Raw genomic sequence first — 22,019 nt, forward strand, 5'->3', positions numbered from 1 at the left:
ATTTACTTTTCCATCCTGGTCATATGTCTAAGCCATGTCAAAATATGTACAATTGCAAGGAATTAGCTTTATAACAGTAACATTTTCCATCTAGGGCAATGAAATTCACACAGCAAATCTCATGCCAAGCCTTCTTCAAAAGTTTGCAGCCATGAAAATGTTATTGAAAAACAGAGATGGTTAATCTAATCTCAGTCAACTAAGGCACATGACATCTGTCATGCCACAAACAATGACTTTACCTTACCTGACCCACAGCATGCAGGCCTGAACCTCCCTGCCTATCAGAACAGGTATGTGACAATAACTTGTACGAACTCGGACCCAGGCACAGAGAAACACAGCGGGCAGAGGTGAGGGTAAATCCAGAATGTTTACTGAAGTATTCACAGAAAAAACAACAAAGCAAGTGCACATGAGTACATCACAAAACAAGACAAGAGGTCTGAGCAACCGGCACAGTTCAATAGAGGAACCTAAATAGTCCTAAACTAGGTGAACCCAGTAATCCTAATCAGGCTCACCTGGACACTAGAAACATAAGGATGCCCTCCTGTGGTACCCTCAGGGGTACATTTCAAACAATATAACCACGCACCAGACTGGTAGTTTTCCATATTGTTTCTAAAATTAGCTAATTAAAGCAATTTCCTCATATTTGTTTCACAGTTTTAATAAGGACATCATGATGAAAATGTAGCCTAGATAGGCTCTCTTATTACAAATACACATCAAAGCCTACAGCACAACAACACAATGGTCTGAAAGGAAATCTAGGCCTATTTCACAGCCCAGTACTATCAACAATGTATTGGAAATAATGTCATGAGAAATTTTGCCAAGGCCTCTCTCTACACTGGCACGGTATCACCAGACGAGTTTAGTGATTAGCTATAAGATTTTCATATCATAGCCCCCACGACAGAGATGTGAACATTGCATAATGTGTGGGATCATTGGGCTCCTATTTCCTTTGGTTCTGTCTCCTTGCCATGTAATTGTCCTTGGATAAATCCACTGCACTTATAACAATAAATGTTCTCTTTTATAAATATATTTAAATATTTCAATTAACAATTTTGTCCTTAGGCATCTTGTACAACTTAATGTTAGTTGTTGTTTGCATTGACCAACTTGTTTGTTATGGTGAGCGAGACGGAGTATAACAGCTGCCGATGTACATAAACATTTCAAGAAATATGTTTTTTTTGCTAAATATCCAACCTTGAAGCTGTGGTCCTTTGGCAGTGACCTTGGTCAGAACAGAATGGACTGAGGCTCTCCCTATAGGGATGCTGAGGCTGGCTGCAGCTTGCTGTAATGCCAATAATAGCTATCTGGAATGGAGGCATTAACAAATATTGCCCAAATAAGCGCCAATACCGGTAACTCAGCCAGCTAAAAACATATGTATGTTTGGGGGGATGGATGGCACAGGGGAATGCATGCACTGTTTTGTAGCGGAGGCAAACGCTGATGAGGCATGATGGGCCAGATTCTCACAGATACTGACATCTTGCCCTGTGTGCTTGAACTGAATTCCACCTATCCTTTTTTGCCATTTTACTGTCTCCCATCCTGGCCATGTCTTTCCACCTGACCATCTCCATCCCTGCCTGAATGATTAGGGTAGGATACAGTTCTGATTCACTACTAGAGGAAATGAGCCTGTTGTTTAGCAGAGAGTTGACTGACAGTCGAATTGCTGTAGGTGGAGCCTGACAGTATTCGGGCAGTCCTCTGGGGAGTGGTCCCTGTGTGGCAGTGTGCTCCATCCTCGGCAGAGTGCAAACATGCCCTGTGGCTCTCTGGCTGTCCGTTTGAGACACTCATGTCCTTGATGTTTCTCTGGGATGTGGATCCAAATGGGTCTTTCTGTTCAGGCCGGGGGCTGCCCCTGCAGATCCTATTGCGGAACGTGGATGTGTCCCGACAAAGACACTTGCGGAAGTTTGGTTTGCAAAGCAGGTATACCATAGGATTGTAGATGGTGGACGATTTGGCAAAGATGGCTGCCAGGGCGAATGCAGTAGGAGGCACTAGGGTGGCGTCACCAAATGCCGCCCACATGGCCACTATGGCGTAAGGGCTCCATGCACCAAGGAATCCGATGCATACTGCTACTGACAACTGTTGAAAAACACACACAATATATAAACAGCTATAAATATTCAATATCACTTGACTTAGTCGCAAGGTATAATGCTTTATAACTTTGTCACAGACCCTGCAAACTATACAAGTCTAACCACACACAAAAGTACATAATCCCTGAGCTGATGTTGTTGTGAACTGGACTGCTGACACAGGGATACTCTGACCTTGACGATGAGGGCGTGTGCGTTGGTGGTCTTGGTCTGGGGTGACACATGCTGCTGGACGGCCTGGTGAGAGCCGCGCACCGTCAGCAGGATGAAGGTGTAGGAGAGGAAGATGACGGTGCAGGGCAGAGCGTAGCAGAAGAGGAACAGGCAGACAATGTAGGACAGGGCAGACAGCTCGTAGTTGGGTACGTTCCAGTCAATGCAGCAGGCAGTGCCATAAGGCTCTGCTCTGTAGTGTCCCCAATGTGCCAGGGGACCGATGGCGAACACAGAGGCATAACACCACACTGCCACCACCAGGAAGCAGGCATGGGATGAGGAGAATTTATTGCCTGGGAATGGAAAATGGGACAGAGGGGAAAAGGAAGGAGGAGAAATTAGCATTTTGACACAAGATAAAATAGTGCTTTATTCATCTCGAAAGGGCACATTAGATTGTATCAGTTTTAACATACTACTTCACCATCTCAGAGATTAACATACAACAAGAAATTAAGGTTAAATGATATGCCAATTACCTCTAACTCACCATAGTTAGAGAAGCAGACTTTGAGGCAGCAGATGCAAGAGAGAGCTGTGAGGTTGGTCAGACTGCACAGACCAAACAGAACCCCACACATAGCGTAAAACTGACAGGTGATCTCATCAAACAGCCACCTACACAGTGGGGAGAGATAAGAGAGTTAGACAGGAAAAAGTTTTCACTGAGATATTTAGTCATTATCATTGCAGCATAGAATAAAAATGCTTTCTCGATAATGCCCTAGGGTTTTTTTGTTCCATGAACAAGAAGAGAGAAAGAATATCAAATACTTGTGAGCGAATGCTGAGGGAATGGCCAGAGGGAATAAAGACAGGGTCATCCCAAGGTCGCTGATGGACAGGTTTATGATGAAGAACTCGGCCGGCTTCAAGGACAATCGCTTACGATACGCAACAAGCAGCAAGATGCCATTCCCCAGGAGAGACAGAACACCTATAAGAGAATGAGAATGAAATATGAAAATAAAAAAAGAGAAGGATAACTACAGTGCATTCTGAAAGTATTCAGACCCCTTGACTTTTTCCTCATTTTTCTTTTACATCACAGCGTTATTCTAAAATATATATATATTTTTTAAAATATACTCAATCTACACACCCCATAATGACAAAGCAAAAACTGTATTTTTAAAAACATTTTTGCAAATGTATAAAATGTAAAAAACGAACCTGTAGGTAACACGTTCATCTGTACAAACAATAGTATGCAAGTATAAACACCATGAGACCACGCAGCCGTCATACCACTCAGGAAGAAGACGTGTTCTGTCTCCTAGAGATGAACGTACTTTGGTGCAAAAAGTGCAAATCAATCCCAGAGCAACGGCAAAGGACCTTGTGAAAATCCTGGAGGAAACAGGTACAAAAGTATCTATATCCACAGTAAAACAGGTCCTATATCAACAGAACCAGAAAGGCCGCTCAGCAAGGAAGAAGCCACTGCTCCAAAACCGTCATAAAAAAGCCACACTACGAATTGCAACTGCACATGGGGACAAAGACCGTACTTTTTGAAGAAATGTCCTCTGGTCTGATAAAAAATAGAACTGTTTGGCCATAATAACCATTGTTATGTTTGGAGGGAAAAGGGGGAGGTTTGCAAGCCGAATAACACCATCCCAACCGTGAAGCACGGGAGTGACAGCATCATGTTGTGGGGGTGCTTTGCTGCAGGAGGGACTGGTGCACCTCATAAAATCGATAGCATCATGAGGAGGGACAATTATGTGGATATATATAAGCAACATCTCAAGACATCAGTCAGGAAGTTAATGCTTGGTCGCAAATGGGTCTTCCAAATGGACAATGACCCCAAGCATACTTCCAATGTTGTGGCAAAATGGCTTAAGGACAACCCAAGTCAAGGTATTGAAGTGGCCATCACAAAGCCCTGACCTCAATCCTATAGAACATTTGTGGGCAGAACTGAAAAAGCGTGTGCGAGCAAGGAGGCCTACAAACCTGACTCAGTTATACCAGCTCTGTCAGAAGGAATGGGCCAAAATTCACCCAACTCATTGTGGGAAGCTTGTGGAAGGCTACCTGAAACGTTTGACCCAAGTTAAACAATTTAAAGGAAATGCCACCAAATACTAATTGAGTGTATGTAAACTTCTGACCCACTGGGAATGTGATGAAATAAATAAAAGCTGAAATAAACCAATCTCTCTACTATTATTATGACATTTCACATTCTTAAAAAAAAGTGGTGTTCCTAACTGACCTAAGACAGGGAATGTTTACTGGGATTATATATCAGGAATGGTGAAAAACTGAGTTTAAATGTATTTGGCTAAGGTGTATGTAAACTTCCAACTTCAACTGTAAGTAAATCATGTATTTGTGTTTCTTATATTTAAAACATTTGCAAACATTTCTAAAAATGGGGGGGTAACGTAACAAAATGTGAAAAGGGGGAAGGGGTCTGAATACTTTCAGAATGCACTGTAAATAAAGACCTAAACATATAGGAAGAATTAGGAATATGTCAAATCAGGGTATATATCCAGGCATAAAATCATACAGTACTCTTAAGAATGGATGAGGGTAAATGCCTTGACGCTTCTATTTGATCTGTATGTGGCTTGGACTGGCTCCCCTTGGAATCCTGTAAGGACTGGCTCCCCTTGGAATCCTGTAAGGACTGGCTCCCCTTGGAATCCTGTAAGGACTGGCTCCCCTTGGAATCCTGTAAGGACTGGCTCCCCTTGGAATCCTGTAAGGACTGGCTCCCCTTGGAATCCTGTAAGGACTGGCTCCCCTTGGAATCCTGTAAGGACTGGCTCCCCTTGGAATCATGTAAGGACTGGCTCCCCTTGGAATCATGTAAGGACTGGCTCCCCTTGGAATCCTGTAAGGACTTGGAATCATGTAAGGACTGGCTCCCCTTGGAATCATGTAAGGACTGGCTCCCCTTGGAATCATGTAAGGACTGGCTCCCCTTGGAATCCTGTAAGGACTGGCTCCCCTTGGAATCATGTAAGGACTGGCTCCCCTTGGAATCATGTAAGGACTGGCTCCCCTTGGAATCCTGTAAGGACTGGCTCCCCTTGGAATCATGTAAGGACTGGCTCCCCTTGGAATCATGTAAGGACTGGCTCCCCTTGGAATCATGTAAGGACTGGCTCCCCTTGGAATCATGTAAGGACTGGCTCCCCTTGGAATCCTGTAAGGACTGGCTCCCCTTGGAATCATGTAAGGACTGGCTCCCCTTGGAATCATGTAAGGACTGGCTCCCCTTGGAATCATGTAAGGACTGGCTCCCCTTGGAATCCTGTAAGGACTGGCTCCCCTTGGAATCATGTAAGGACTGGCTCCCCTTGGAATCCTGTAAGGACTGGCTCCCCTTGGAATCCTGTAAGGACTGCATCAACAATGAGTAAATATGACCCATTGACAGGGAATAGGAACTCACAAAATATGCTGTAGAAAGTGCCCATGAGCAAGTCAAGCTCCTTTGAGATTGTGGAGACAAACAGGGTTGTGTCTGAAGCATTTCCCATCTGGAGAGGACAGAGGAGTGTAACGGTTAGTTACAGAAAACACTAGTGCAGTTAATTGTATTAATTATGTAATTACGTCGTGCTTGCTAGCGTTAATTACAGACACAAGTTCTCTCTGAATCATCTAGTTGAATAATCAGTGAATGAGTGACAAAGGACAAATCAGAGGGGAAACAAACAGGAAATGGAAGTGAGAAAGTAGCATAGCAACAAAGGCTTCCCTAAACGATTTGTTGTTGTTGTTAGCTCTACAGTTGTCTACTTTTGATAGACAAAAAAAATGAAAATATATTCATTGGAAATACATAGATTTTAAAAGAATGAATTGGCCTAACATGTTTTTTCAAAAGGACCCTACTTTCTGGCTAATCTGATTTAACTGCTCCAGAGAGACAAATAGAAGTCAAATCACACCATTGAAAACCATGCACCATAAATGTATTTACAATAAATATATTTACAGAGACACAAATTGGGCCAAGATTTGGGACTGTGGTTATGCAGAGAGCTGTGTTGAGCAATGAATCAAGACACTGCCTGTACTTCTGCCAAGAGTTTGAATGTGTGCTCTTCACCCAGCAGCTGCTGGTTTGTGTGTGGCGTATATTGGAGTAGATGTGTTAAGGAGGCTGTATTATTATGTTATATGCTGCAGTTTCTGCAGAGTGGATGGCATATACTATAGGAGGTGGGTTGTTAGATAAAGACCAAGATTCTGTGATAAAGGCATGCATTTGAAGCGGTAGAAAGGCACAACAGAGGGAAATATAGTTGGAGAGATTGAACGTTTCACAGCAGATACGGTGGCACCTGAAAATGAATGCCCAAAAAGTCTAAGTATCTCACTGAACCCAAATATCCCATAGAGAGAAGATTAGTCATAAGAGAGACAGAGAGGGAGATGGAGATAAATGGGAGCTTAAAGTTGCTCCAGAGAGCGTTGAGCAGATGGTAAATCTGATTTTTTTTCCTACCTCACACACACTACGCACACACTGATGTTATATGATACACAGAGGTTATTGGACATGTCTGTTACGGTTGATGTGAGGGATGTTGGAGAAGCCTGCAGTCCCTCTGCTAATAAAGCCTGACGAGCTACAGTATTATATCAGAGACACACGTTCCATGTTATGAGTCATGCAGAGGAGCTGGACAGAGCCAGTTCAGAGACCTGAGTGGTCCACATGGAAATGCTTCCTGCTGAGGAATTGAGTTTGTATTATGCAGACAGAGAAAAGCTAAATAAAAAATCAAATTAAAGCCAGGAAATAAGAAAAGCACAAAGGGTCTTGAACACCACTCGTGTTCTGAATGGGCCGCCCGCACCTTCCTCCAGAGGCTCTAATCTCCCTAGACATTCATGGCCCTCAAGCATCCCTCCTTATGTAGGCTACGAATTTAACATATTTTCCATATTTAGTAACCAAATGAATAAGGATTGATTGCCTATCTATAAACAAATTATTAACAGTTTATAAGCTACTTATAAACCCTTTATAAGTTATACCCTAATGTAAAGTGTTACCAATGTGTTGGCATGATGATGAGGGTGTAAGTGTGAGACAAGCCAAGTGTGTCACATCTTATGTGCAGACAGATTTTCCCTAAACGAGAAGACAGCAATGCATTGCACATTACAGTATGGTTTTATATGCAACCCAACACAGTCATCAAACTAAATCTGCTACCTCATTTGACGTGCCCAGGGAATTTAGTTAAAGATAAACATTTAGGTCAACATTCATTCAGTCATACAGAGAGAGTCCTCGAACCTGTAGCCATGCTCCAATAAGTATTTCAATACCTTACACAGCAAGACATACAGTATCAGTCAAAAGCTTGGACACACCTACTATTTCAAGGGTTTTTATTTATTTTTACTATTTTCTACATTGTAGAAAGTAGTGAAGACATCAAAACTATGAAATAACACAAAGGTTGTATGTTCTTAAAATGTTCCAGATTGACTGATGTTTTAAACAACACAACTGAAATAAATTCCACAAATTAACTTTTAACAAGGCACACCTGTTAATTGAAATGCATTCCAGCTGACTACCCCATGAAGCTGGTTGTGAGAATGCCAAGAGTGTACAAAGCTGTCATCAAGTCAAAGGGTGGCTACTTTGAAGAACCTCAAACATAAAATATATTTTGATTGGTTTAACACGTCACTATTATTGTACAATGTAGGAAATAGTAAAAAATTAAGAAAAACCACTGAATGAGTAGGTGTGTCCAAACGTTTGACTGGTAGTGTAGTTCTACCACCACAACTCTAGGAAATATTCATCATTTATTACAACATCGGTGCCGTAGAAGCAAGGCTATATAACATAGTGATGCTCAGTAATTGAGTCTGGTTGGAAGCGCTCCACAGAACTCATTATTCCTTGCATTTCCCCTTGACCTGAATATCAATTTCCAATAGAGTGACTTGTCATTATGTTTCACATGATTACATAACAGCCCTCTCCGGTATATTCAGGTACATGTAGGCAATAATGTTACGTGGGTGCTTGACAGATGTTATCAAATGGGTTGGTTGTTTTACTGATCATGTCATGACAACACACAGAACTTCGTATGGTTAATGTACCTCAGTCATATTTCAGATGGGTACCTGAGCCAGGTGTAAATGATCCATGTCATAACCATTAACATCACAAACAGGTTCTTTATTTAATCCGCACAAGGAACAGTGAGTTCACATCGTTGACCTATTTAACATACACAGTGTAAAACAGCAGGAAGTTAGCTGTCCCGCCCACAGAAAAAAGAGACTTGAGGGTGTTCCTTCTTCTTTCAAAGAAATAGACAGCCCGGCTTTGCTACTCAAACAGACACCAATAAGAACTATGTTATGATACTACTTCAAAAAGACCCTGACATTAATATTTCAGATTTTGTTTTTTGATTTCATGCAAACCAAACCCCTTGGTACTTTTTTAACATGTTGAATGTAAATTGGAAAGCTTCGTTACAGACCAATGTGTGTCATCACTTTCAAACAAACCATCTTTTCCACTGACAGCGCTACAGTGGATGTCCTTGTTCTACTCGCTGTGTTTTTCCAAGAAATAGGCATGCTCACTAGTAACAGTATATGAGTACCAGAACACCCTCATCTGTGTGTGTGTGTGTGTGTGTGTGTGTGTGTGTGTGTGTGTGTGTGTGTGTGTGTGTGTGTGTGTGTGTGTGTGTGTGTGTGTGTGTGTGTGTGTGTGTGTGTGTGTGTGTGTGTGTGTGTGTGTGTGTGTGTGTGTGTGTGTGTGTGTGTGTGTGTGTGAGTGAGAGAGAGTACGTGTGTGTGTGTGCATGTGTGTGTACAGCTCATGCGTGAGCGTGTGTGTGTGCATCCGTGAATGCTTGTCACCACATTGGAAAGCTGCATTACCACTAGTTGACCGGCTGAACTGCGACGTTGGTCAACTGTGGCTAATCTGTTTTTTGTGGGACCAGCTGAACTGTGCCAAAGATAATGTGTCTTTGAGTTCAGTTGAACAGCTGCTCTGATCAGTTCTAGTGTACTGGGTGACCTGGATAGTGACAAACACAGGATGTGTCCCAATTGGCACCCTACTCCCTATTTAGTGCAATACTGGGCCCTGGTCAACAGTAGTGTACTATATAGGAAATAGGTTGCCATTTGAGACGCTTCCACAGATCCAGTTTAGATGTCCAAACTTAGATGGCCTGCACAAATATCAGAAGTCAATGATTTACAATTGACACTACTGTGTTATTTTTAATACTGTATCTATTCCTTTATGTATCTCCCTTTTTGCCCCAACATAACACTGTATTCAGGACAAAAAGGGATTTGCTTTGCCACATTTTTTTCAGTATTACTTTAGTGCCTTGTAACAAACATGATGCATGTTTTGGAATATTATTTCACTCTGTTAGTTAGGTTAGTATTGTGGAGTAACTACAATGTTGATCCGTTCACAATTTTCTCCGATCACAGCCATTAAACTCTGTAACTGTTTTAGTCACCACTGGCCTCATGGTGAAATCCCCCAGCGGTTTCCTTCCTCTCCGGCAACTGAGTTAGGAAGAACGCCTGTCTCTTTGTAGTGACTGGGTGTATTGATACACCAGCCAAAGTGTAATAACTTCACAATGCTCAAAGGGATATTCAAAGTCTATATTTTTATTTTATTTTAACCATCTACCAATACAGTAGGTGCCCTTCTTTATAAGGCATTGTAAAACCTCCCTGGTCTTTGTGGTTGAATCTGTTTTTGAAATTCACTGCTCAACGACGGGACCTTATATATGCCATTTAGCAGACGCTTTTATCCAAAGCGACTTACAGTCATGTGTGCATACATTCTACGTATGGGTGGTCCTGGGGATCGAACCCACTACCCTGGCGTTACAAGCGCCATGCTCTACCAACTGAGCTACAGAAGGACCATCCTTGCAGATAATTGTATGTATGGGGTACAGAGATGAGGTAGTCATTCACAAACCATGTTAAACACTTATTGCACACAGTGAGTCTATGCAACGTATTATGTGACTCGTTAAGCATATTTCTACTTCCTGAACTTATTTAGGCTTGCCATAACAAAGCGGTTGAATACTTATTGACTCAAGACATTTCCGTTGTTCATTTTTAATTAACATGCAAAGATTTAGAAAAACATTATTCCACTTTGACATGGTATTGTGTGTAGGCCAGTGACAAGAAAACATCTTAATTTAATCCATTTTAAATTCAGGCTGTAACAGAACAAAATGTGGAAGAAGTCCAAGGTTGTGAATATTATCTGAAGGCAAAACACTTCAGTGGTTTGATTTCCAGAGAGACAAAGTTCCAGACACTAAACTCTGTGGTCTGACCATGTCTGTCGGATGCTCTCCTCTTATTGTTTCTCCTCTTATTGTTGGCTGGATGTCAGTCAAATGTTCACACATTCTGTGTTCTCCCTCAGTTACATTTATTTAGTCTGCGACATACTGCAGGACTCCACTTTAACTAGAAATGTCACTCGTACTGTGTGATGGTCTTGACTCGGGAGATACCTGGTGGGATCGGTGCCTGTTGTAGCATGGTGGTGGCCATGTACAGTCTGAATTACATTTAAGGCATTTGCCGTATAAATGAGCATGTGAGCGGTGACACGATTATACTTGCAGATCATGCATATGAAAAAAAAACAACCTTTAAACTGTGTTTCCATCTAGGCTAACTGTTAAGTAAAGAGATTAACTTCAGACGGTAATCATATGACACTGTTCGCCTGGATGTCTTTCATTCTGTACATTTTCCCTTGCAGAAGCGTGGATCAAGCCAAAGCCAGTTATGATCACAATTCAAAAACAGAAGTGGTGCATCACATGCATGTTGTTGCATTTCCACGTTAAAGAATCAGCTATCCAAATGTGTTGAAAACCACGTACTGCCTCACACACATGTCACATGTGGCATGTTGTGTGTCACGTCCTCAAAGTGGGCCTCTGGAGATGCCTTGAGGTCGTGGGAGTGAGCTGAACCGCGCATGCTCTCCATGTAAAAGCGCCCTCAACCGACCCAGAGCTGACAAGTAAATGTCACCATAATCCTGCGGTTTCTGTTTCCCACAACGTTCTGACGACTTAACAGCATAACTACGGTTTGATGCTTTGTGCTGAACAATATATTTATCAGCATGTACTGCCCACAGCTAATGTACTGTCATTTTTGTTTTGGGGGGGGGGCACTATACCAGAGCCACTCTCTAATGGCCCATTCTTCAGAGTTGGACTGTACTGTAGATATGATTGGTTTGGAAGATGATAGATGAGGTATGAAGACACGGCCCATATTGACTGAGGAAGTATTTGCTGTGTATAGCCTATGTCTTGACTTAGCTGGGAATTGGTTTCTGTCCGCATATGAAACATTTAGATGCAGTAAATGTAGTCATTAATCTAAATAGGACCTGGAGATCAACCCTTTGGTTGCCAAGGATGCATGTGCCTTGGTGTCGCTTTCAAATTAGATCATTGTAAACACATGATCTGCATGGGCTTTGAGACCTAATGCCTTATCTTACCAGTCCTCAAAAACTGCCTCTTCTCATACCACTGAGTCTCTTTCACATTTAGGCTACATCTCACATCTGAATATTCTGCATAGCTTCTCCTCCACGTTAGCATGTGGACTTATTGGTCAATAGTCTTGTCGTCATAAATTGCATGTCAAAAAAAGCAGGGGGCTTTGAAGTGCTTTCATCCACAAAAAGCTCCTTAAAATGAAATTCTGAAAAGCTCCTTAAAATGAAATGAGCAGTGAGTTAGATTTTTTTGTTGCATGGATGCAGAAATGCTCGGGTCCGCCCGGCTGTTATCAATTGAATGAGTTAGAGGAATTACTCAACAATAAAAATAGGGACATGAAGGAACCTCGAAGAGACTTACCAATGCATTATATCAGAATTGGATTTGAGGTCCACAAAAACATTTACTCAATGCCATACAGAATTGATCCGTGTACTCCCTCCACAAAGTAAATGTGTTTCTACTGTAGGATTCCACAACTTTTCCTTGGTTTCTAACTGGAAGTTGATGACAACTACAATAGTTGCTCTCCTCTTAATGTCCTCTTACAATAGTATTTTATATTTGAGATTCTTCAAAGTAGCCACCCTCTGCCTTGATGGTAGCTTTGCACACTCTTGGCATTCTCTCAACCAGCTTCACCTGGATTGCTTTTCCAACAGTCTTGAAGGAGTTCCCACATATGCTGAGCACTTGTTGGCTGCTTTTCCTTCACTCGGCAGTCCAACTCATCCCAAACCATCTCAATTGGGTTGAGGTCGGGTGATTGTGGAGGCCAGGTCATCTGAAGCAGCACTCCATCGCTCTGCTTCTTGGTCAATTAGCCGTTACACAGTCTGGAGGTGTGTTGGGTCATCGTCCTGTTGAAAAACAAATGATAGTCCTACAAAGTGCAAACCAGGTGGGAGGAGATAAGAATGTGCCGTAAGCTCACTCCAGAGCTTGCTTGAAATGTTGCCAATGGAGTTAACGAATTTGATCCTTTTCTATAGCTCAACTGGTCTGTACATTTGTCAAGGATGATATGTGTTTGCGTTCAGAGGCCCACTGGTTAAAACCCAGTATTGAGACAGGGACAGTGGAGGAAGCTAGTTTCCATTTATCATCATTGACATCCGTTGTTTGGTATAATTGTGTGCTTACTGTGTAAAAAGGCTCCTTATATTAGCTATTTAAATGATCCTGCTTTGTTGTGTTTAGTAACTTTGATAAAAATTCAGGTATGGCAGTTGATTTTCCAATTGGTTACGAAAGCTATACCGTTGACAATGGGTTATAAGAACATTTGAGTCAGTATTTAGGAATATTAGTCCTGCTTTGTGTTGCTTTTTGTGACATACCCCCCTGGTCAATTTTCACTGGCTGCGCTGCTAAAAAAAAGAAACTGTTTCGTCCTATTAGACTTGCTTCCATTTCCTCTGTTACATCTCCGTAAGAATTCCTAAAGAATGTCTGACGTCTTGACAAATAGAGGCGATTGGGCATGTGAGTGCTGAAGAGCCTTCCTAAGACTACTCTGCTCCCATGGGAAGGAGATCAGCCCAGAGGAATGGAAATAAATGTTTTCGCTGCCCCAGCTACTCATGTCATCATCATCACTCTGTTCTGCCTGCCCCCCCCCTAACCATATTACACAATCACCCTGTTATTTAACTAATAATAACACTACCACATGTACTACATGGAATATCAAATGTCATTGATTTACTAATGGGCAATTCTCACACTGTCAACTGACCTGATGTGTTGTCTCTGACACCATTGGTAATCAGTGGCTCCGCTAAACAGGCTATATAGCCCTGATAACCTGTTGTATTTGTATCTGTATATGGGTAACATACATTTAACTTCTACAAAGTTTCAACGCTTTTGCTTAATTAAGAAAAAAGATTAGACCTCCTGAATCAGTGCCCACTTTTCTTTGGGAAAATCCTCCACATTGGGGTCCCTGAGAGGTAAGAGATGGCTTTTTTTCTCCTGGGAGGTGAGCTGATCTTTTTTTTTGTTCCTAGTCAGGGCAACTGCAGGTGTTATGCAGCATTCAGTTAGTTAGCCTCATTCACAGCCAGTTAGTATGTAATGGTTTGATTCGTGTTTGTGAGCAAACATTACATAAGACTGCAACATGCCACTGTTGCTGACATCAACGATGCTCAAATTCATAAATTCATAAAAATCTAAAAGTACTAACATGAAGTCTTTTACTCTTTTATATATGCAATCCACAAAAGTGCCATCTTAAGATTTTAGCTGAGATATACAGTACCAGTCAAAAGTTTGGACACTCTTCTTTATTTTCACAATTTTCTACAATGTAAAATAATATAGTGAAGACCTCAACAATGAATGAACAAATATGGAATCTTGTAGTAACCAGAAAAGTGTTGAACAAATCAAAATATATTTGAGATTCTTCAAAGTAGCCACCCTTTGCCTTGATGACAGCTTTGCACACTCTTAGCATTCTCTTAACCAGCTTCATGAGGAATGCTTTTCCAACAGTCTTGAAGGAGTTCCCACACATGCTGAGCACTTGTTGGCTGCTTTTCCTTCACTGTGCGGTCCAACTCATCCCAAACCATCTCAATTGGGTTGAGGTCAGGAATTGTGAAGGCCAGGTTATCTGATGCAGCATCACTCTCCTTCTTGGTCAAATAGCCCTTACACAGCCTGGAGGTGTGTTGGGTCATTGTCCTGTTGAAAATGAAATGATAGTCCCACTAAGCGCAAACCAGATGGGATGGTGTATCGCTGCAGAATGCTATGGTAGCCATGTTGATTAAGTGGGCCTTGAATTAAAATCAAATTTTATTGGTCACATACACATGGTTATCAAATGTTAATGCGAGTGTAGCGAAATTCTTGTGCTTCTAGTTCCGACCATGCAGTAATATCTAAAAAGTAATCTAACAATTTTAAAACAACTACCTTATACACACAAGTGTAAAGGAATGAATAAGAATATGTACATATAAATATATGGATGAGCGATGGCCAAACGGCATAGGCAATATGCAGTAGATGGTAAATTCTAAATAAAAGTTTTAATAAATCACAGACAGTGTCACCAGCAAAGCACCCCCACACCATAACACCTCCTCCTCCATGCTTCACAGTGGGAACTACACATGCAGAGATCATCCGTTTACCTACTCTGCGTCTCACAAAGACATGGCGGTTGGAACAAAAAATCTAATTTGGACTCATCAGACCAAAGGACAGATTTTCACCTGTCTAATGTCCATTGCTCGTGTTTCTTGGCCCATGCAAGTCTCTTCTTATTATTATTGGTGTCCTTAAGTAGTGGTTTCTTTGCAGCAATTCAAGGCCTGATTCACGCAATCTCCTCTGAACAGTTAATGTTGAGATGTGACTGTTACTTGTACTCTGTGCAGCATTTATTTGGTCTACAATTTATGAGGCTGGTAACTCTAATGAACTTATCCTCTGCAGCAGAGGTAACTCGGGGTCTTCCTTTCCTGTGGCGGTCCTCATGAGATCCAGTTTCATCATAGCACTTGATGGTTTTTGCGACTGCACTTTAAGACATTTTCAAAGTTCTTGAAATTTTCCGTATTGACTGACCTTCATTTCTTAAAGTAATGATGGACTGTTGTTTCTCTTTGCTTATTTGAGCTGGTCTTGCCATATTATGAACTTGGTCTTTTACCAAATATGTCAATCTTCTGTATACCACCCCTACCTTGTCACAACACAACTGATTGGCTCAAACACATTAAAAAGGAAAGAAATTCCACAAATTAACTTTTAACAAAGCACACCTGTTAATTTAAATGCATTCCTCATGAAGCTGGTTGAGAGAATGCCACGAGTGTGCAAAGCCGTCATCAAGGCAAAGGGTGGCTACTTTGAAGAGTCTCAAAATATAAAATAGATTTTGATTTGTTTAACACTTTTTTGTTTACTACATGATTCCATATGTGTTATTTCATAGTTTTGATGTATTCACTATTATTCTACAATGTAGAAAATAGTACAAATAAAGAAAAATCCTTGAATGAGTAGGTGTGTCCAAACTTTTGACTGGTCCTGGAAATCATTTTAACATCAACAGCATTCAGATTACAGCAGTATTATATATACTTGTGGTTACAGCGTTGGACTAGTAACCGAAAGGTTGCAAGTTCAAATCCCCGAGCTGACAAGGTACAAATCTGTCATTCTGCCCCTGATCAGTTAACCCACTGTTCCTAGGCTGTCATTGAAAGTAAGAATCTGTTCTTAACTGACTTGCCTAGTTAAATAAAGGTAAACATTTAAAAAATCATGAAGCACATTGTTCTTTCCATGACAGGCTGGCCAGGTGAAAGCTGTAATCCCTTATTGATGTCACTTGTTAAATCCATTTCAATCAGTGAACGGGAGGAGAGGTTAAAGAAGGATTTTTAAGCATTGAGACATGGATTGTGTTTGTGCCATTCAGAGGGCGAACTGTGGGAAGCATTTGAGTCAACACGAGCCAGCATCCCCGTGGAACGCTTTTGACACCTTGTAGAGTCCATGGGCCAACGAATTGATTCTGTTCTGACAAAAGGGGGTTAAACTCAATATTCCTAATGTTTTGCACACACACACACACACACACACACACACACACACACACACACACACACACACACACACACACACACACACACACACACACACACACACACACACACACACACACGCACACACACACTATGTGACCTGTTCCTCCTCTCCCTCTCATACATTCTCTATCCAGGCGCATCTAAACATTTCCATACATACTCCATCTCCATCTGCCAATAAACACAAACGCTTTACTCCCCAGGCCTATAAATTCACAAGCAAATGATTGTGTGAAAAACAACCTCAGTCAAACAATTTTGTGAAATAAATAACTTGGTCTAACACACCAGACTCGGTCTAACACACCAGACCCGGTCTAACACACCAGACGCGGTCTCACACACCAGACTCGGTCTCACACACCAGACTCGGTCTCACACACCAGACTCGGTCTCACACACCAGACTCGGTCTAACACACCAGACTCGGTCTAACACACCAGACTCGGTCTAACACACCAGACTCGGTCTAACACACCAGACTCGGTCTCACACACCAGACTCGGTCTAACACACCAGACTCGGTCTAACACACCAGACTCGGTCTAACACACCAGACTCGGTCTCACACACCAGACTCGGTCTAACACACCAGACTCGGTCTCACACACCAGACTCGGTCTCACACACCAGACTCGGTCTAACACACCAGACACACCAGACTCGGTCTAACACACCAGACTCGGTCTAACACACCAGACCCGGTCTAACACACCAGAACACACCAGACTCGGTCTCACACACCAGACCCGGTCTCACACACAGACACCAGACTCGGTCTCACACACCAGACACACCAGACTCGGTCTCACACACCAGACTCGGTCTAACACACCAGACTCGGTCTAACACACCAGACTCGGTCTCACACACCAGATTCGGACTCACACACCAGACTCGATCTAACACACCAGACTCGGTCTCATTTAGGACCACTTTCTGGAGTCTCTTTGCATTTCCAATGTCTCCATTTCTCTGTCTGCGTGTTTATACCAAAGGCCCCTATGTAGGTTAGACTCCATGGTTCTGAATGAGCTTTAGAGACGAGCAGACATCAAGGGTAACTCAATACCAAGATCTACCGTGTCGTTCACATCCCTGACCTCATCTCTGCCTTAATTTGATGCAGTTCTTGGAAAATGGTCAATAAAGCCTTGAGTTTATCTTCCATCATTATAGCTTTGGAAACTAGGGATTTGCCAGAATGCCAAATCACATCATAGACTTTTATAAGCTGTTGCGGGAAGATGCAATGCATTATTTGTGATCTGAACAAAAGTCCAGCTTGACACATGAGGAGAAGGGGTGACATTGTTGCCTTCATCTAATCAGTAGAGACCCACAATGCAGAACATTTCAATCTAAAACAGTCACTTAGATCTACTCCAGATAGTGCTTCAACCTTGTTAGATAGCCTCCATGTACAGTACATATACATATACAACACTGCTGTCACACTTTTGAATGCTGCTTTTTCAGCCATTTCCCTGACAACAACATCACATCAGGTGATGTGTCAAATACACTTAAACAGTAACAAACTAACCAATATAACATCTTTGAGAGAACACAAGTGCGGGAGACAGACATACAGAAATGCAAAAGACAGAGACATGCAGCAAAACAAATTACATTCTCTCTACGACATGTGTGGTTCCCCTATATCAAATGTCATGCCTGTACACTATCCCTACACTAAAATAGTCCAATAAAATAACATCAGCTAAAACCTGTAAGGTCATGTAGCTGCGTCAACAACAGTGATCCCCATGAAGTAGCCCTGTAATCCTCTAATCCCCAACACTGAACTGAAAGGAAACAGACAGAATCCTCCATGCAGCCATTCCCACAGCCTCCCTTATTTAAAGCCCCACACCATGCAGCCCCATACCATGTCTGCCCATGGTACCTACCTTCCAGGGAGGAGATGTGTGTCCTCAGATAAACTCATGAAGGCCAGGTGGAGAGCCCGGATTGCATTAACAGACACACTCATTCATTCATACATACATACATACATACAGACAGTACATTTGCCTGCACACATTTCCTTTGAGATGCAATGGGTCATTGTAGTGCAGCCAGGAAGAAAAGGCCAGGGTGATGCTAATGTAACCAGAGAACGAGAGAGAGAGAAATCAGCATAACACTGACTGGAAGGCGCTGAGTGTCACTGACGAATCAAAGTACCACCGTTCCCCTACCCCTCTCCCTCCCTCCACTATACAACTCTCTCACTCTGTTCCTCCCATCTCTCTCTCATTATTTTACTGACTGTCTCGCTCTCTCTTTCCCCCTCTTTCTCTTTTCTGTCTCTGCCCCTCTTCTTCCCCCGCTCTCACCCTCTCTCTCTCTTTCTCGCTCTCTCTCTCTTTGTCCCCTCCCTATCTGTTTACCACTCGGTCTCTCTGTGTGAGGGCATACTTTCTCTGTTTATCTCTCACACACAGCCTTTCTTGTTTTTAAGCACCACAGAATGCCACCATCAGACAAACTATAAAATTCCGCAATCAGTAAATACCTATATTAAATGCGTGCTTGACATTAACATCTGCAGAAATGAATTAACAATATTGAAAAAAGTGATATACCATTGTTTGTTACTTGACCATACAAAATTGACAAACACTAATATCTCATGTCAGTGCCTCAAAACTGAAACATAACTGAACACAGGACAACGAACTAGTCTCTGAACAGATACATAACAGAAGCTACTTCTGCTTGATATCAATCAATAGCATCACCATGCAACAAAACATTATGAAAAGCCTTTCTATTCTAACGTTATTCTTTCATTAATAAGACAGTCACAGGACCAGGATGGAGGTGGTCATGGTTGGCCTGTCCCCATCAGCGTCGCCCCTCTCTGCTGCTCGTCTCATGTAATCAAGTCTCGATTTGCTGAGTGACTCGCCAGACTCATAGAAACACAAAGCAAACCTCGAAACCATTTGCTGTGTGCGTATGTGTCTCTTACATTTTATGCCAGAGGACAGACACTTCATAAACTGAGAATATAGATGAGACCAGCTGCAAGCTAAGCCTGACAAAACTGTCTGTCCAGAAATCCATGTATCAGATATACAGTGCTTTCAGAAATGATTCAGGTCCCTTGACTTTTTCAATATATTGCTATGTAGTCTTGTTCTAAAATGTATTACATTTAAAAAATCCTTAGCAATCTACATACAATACCCCATAATGACAAAGCGAAAACAAGTTTTGAGAAATGTATTGCAAATGTATAAAAAAATAAAAACATTATTTACATAAGAATTCAGACCCTTTGCTATGAGATTCAATTGAGCTCAGGTGCATCCTGCTTCCATTGATCACCCTTGAGATGTTTCTACAACTTGATTTGAGTCCACCTGTGGTAAATTGAATTGATTGGACATGATTTGGAAAAGGTCCAAGAACACAGTGGGCTCCATCATGGAAGAAGTTCCATCCTAAATGGAAGAAGTTTTGAACCACCAAGACTCTACCTAAAGCTGGTCGCCTGGCCAAACTAACAATCGAGGGAGAAGGGCCTTGGTCAGGGAGGTGACCAAGAACCCGATTGTCACTGTGACAGAGCTCCAGAGTTCCTTTGTTGAGATGGTAAAATCTTCCAGAAGGACAACCATCTCTCCAGCACTCTAACAATCAGGCCTTTATGGTAGGGTGGCCAGATGGAAGCCACTCCTCAGTAAAAGGCACATGACAGCCCGCTTGGAGTTTGCCAGAAAGCACCCAAGGACTCTCAGACCATGAGAAACAAGATTAGCTCGTCTGATGAGACCAAGATTTAACTCTTTGGCCTGAATGCCAAGCGTCACATCTGGAGGAAACCGGGCGCCATCCCTACGGAGAAACATGGTGGTGGCAGCATCATGTTATTCAGCGGCAGGGACAGAGAGACTAGTCAGGATCGAGGGAAAGATGAACGGAACAAAGTACAGAGAGATCCTTGATGAAAACTTGCTTCAGAGCACTCAGGACCTCAGACTGGGGTGAACGTTCACCTTCCAACAGGACAACAATCCTAAGCACACAGCCAAGACAACACAGGAGTGAGTTCAGGACACGCCTCTGAATGTGCTTGAATGGCCCAGCCAGAGCCCAGCCTAATCCCGATCGAACATCTCTGGAGACCTGAAAATAGCTGTGCAGCGACGCTCCCCATCTATCCTGACAGAGCTTGAGAGGATCTGCAGAGAAGAATGGGAGAAAATGAAATGGTTGTCCTTCTTGAAGATTCTCCCATCTCCAGCGAGGAATTCTGGCCCTTCTCCCAATTGATCTTGGTGGTTCCAAACTTCTTCCATTTAGGAATGATGGAGCCCACTGTGTTCTTGGGGACCTTCAAAGCCGCAGACATTTTTTGGTACCCTTCCCCAGATCTGTGCCTCGACACAATCCTGTGTTGGAGCTCTACAGACAATTCCTTTGACCTCATGGCATGGTTTTTGCTCTGACATTCACTGTCAACTGTGGGACCTTATATAAACACGTGTGCCTTTCCAAATTATGTCCAATCAATTAAACTTACCACAGGTGGACTCCAATCAAGTTGTAGAAACATCTCAAGGATGATCAATGGAAACAGTCTCATAGCAAAGGGTCTGAATACTTATGTAAATAAGTTATTTCTGTTTATTATTTTGAATAAATGTGCAAACATTTCTAAAAACCTGTTTTTGCTTTGTTATTATATTGTGTGTAGGTTGATGTTTTATTAAATGAATTTTAGAATAAGGCTGTAACGAAACATAATTGTCAAGAGGTCAAGAGGTCAAGAGGTCAAGAGGTCTGAATACTTTCCGAATGCACTGTATATACAGTTTATTGGGTACACCACTCTGTTCACGAAAATGGTTCACTCCTACAGATAGGTGGCCGTGGCTTGCTATATAAAGCAGGCAGACAGTCATCGAGGCATTCAGTTACTGTTGAATGTTAGAATGTGTAAAACGATTGACCTATGCGACTATGAGCAGGGTTTGATCGTCGGTGCCAAGCGCGCCGGTTCCAGTATCTCAGAATACTATACCACACACTGTAGTATCCCCCGATCATGTAGTGCTTACTTTAGAATGTTGTAGTATACTGTGTAGAATACTATACTACACACTATAGTATCCCTCGATCACGTAGTGCTTACTTTATCATTTTTGGATTGATTGAACTGCTAGCTAGCTTTACTTCTAGCTGCTAGCTTTGTCGATGCTGTTTTGATTTGAACATGCTGTCCTTGGGGAGCTCATGCCGGGAATTCCCTCTGGGGTTCCCGCTCAATCGTGTAGTGCTTACTATAGAATGTTGTAGTATACTATACTCCACACTGCAGTATCCCTTGATTGATTTGATTTGATTATTTAACAACACTATAGAACCACAACCGTAGGTACAATGCATTTAGACATTTGTCAAGAATAACAACATTTCAAATGTATTTCCATTGTGGTCCTGGTTCAAACATGGTACACATTTACAGC

General features: G+C 42.1%; 1 protein-coding gene across 1 annotated transcript; it reads right to left on the bottom strand.

Moving 5' to 3' along the window:
• Positions 1 to 363: 363 nt before the first annotated feature.
• On the bottom strand, positions 364 to 5,869 carry LOC118359463 (opsin-5-like). The gene is made up of 5 exons (XM_035737981.2): positions 5,782 to 5,869; positions 3,138 to 3,300; positions 2,854 to 2,981; positions 2,322 to 2,656; positions 364 to 2,130 (listed from the first exon to the last, which is right to left on the bottom strand). Exons 1-5 carry the CDS (start codon positions 5,867 to 5,869, stop codon positions 1,654 to 1,656), a joined length of 1,191 nt encoding a protein of 396 aa, XP_035593874.1. The 3' UTR covers positions 364 to 1,653.
• Positions 5,870 to 22,019: the final 16,150 nt, after the last annotated feature.

The sequence above is a fragment of the Oncorhynchus keta genome, chromosome 27 (genome assembly GCF_023373465.1).
Source record: "Oncorhynchus keta strain PuntledgeMale-10-30-2019 chromosome 27, Oket_V2, whole genome shotgun sequence".
NCBI classification, from domain to species: domain Eukaryota; kingdom Metazoa; phylum Chordata; class Actinopteri; order Salmoniformes; family Salmonidae; genus Oncorhynchus; species Oncorhynchus keta.

What these genes read in the sequence shown, in the direction of transcription:
- LOC118359463 (XM_035737981.2), bottom strand. Translation starts at nt 5,869, where the DNA reads ATGGGAAATGCTTCAGACACAACCCTGTTTGTCTCCACAATCTCAAAG. An exon ending in CACTTTCTACAGCATATTTT is followed by an intron (nt 3,301 to 5,781) that starts GTGAGTTCCTAT and finishes ATTCTCTTATAG; the next exon opens with GTGTTCTGTCTCTCCTGGGG. An exon ending in CCCTCAGCATTCGCTCACAA is followed by an intron (nt 2,982 to 3,137) that starts GTATTTGATATT and finishes CCCACTGTGTAG; the next exon opens with GTGGCTGTTTGATGAGATCA.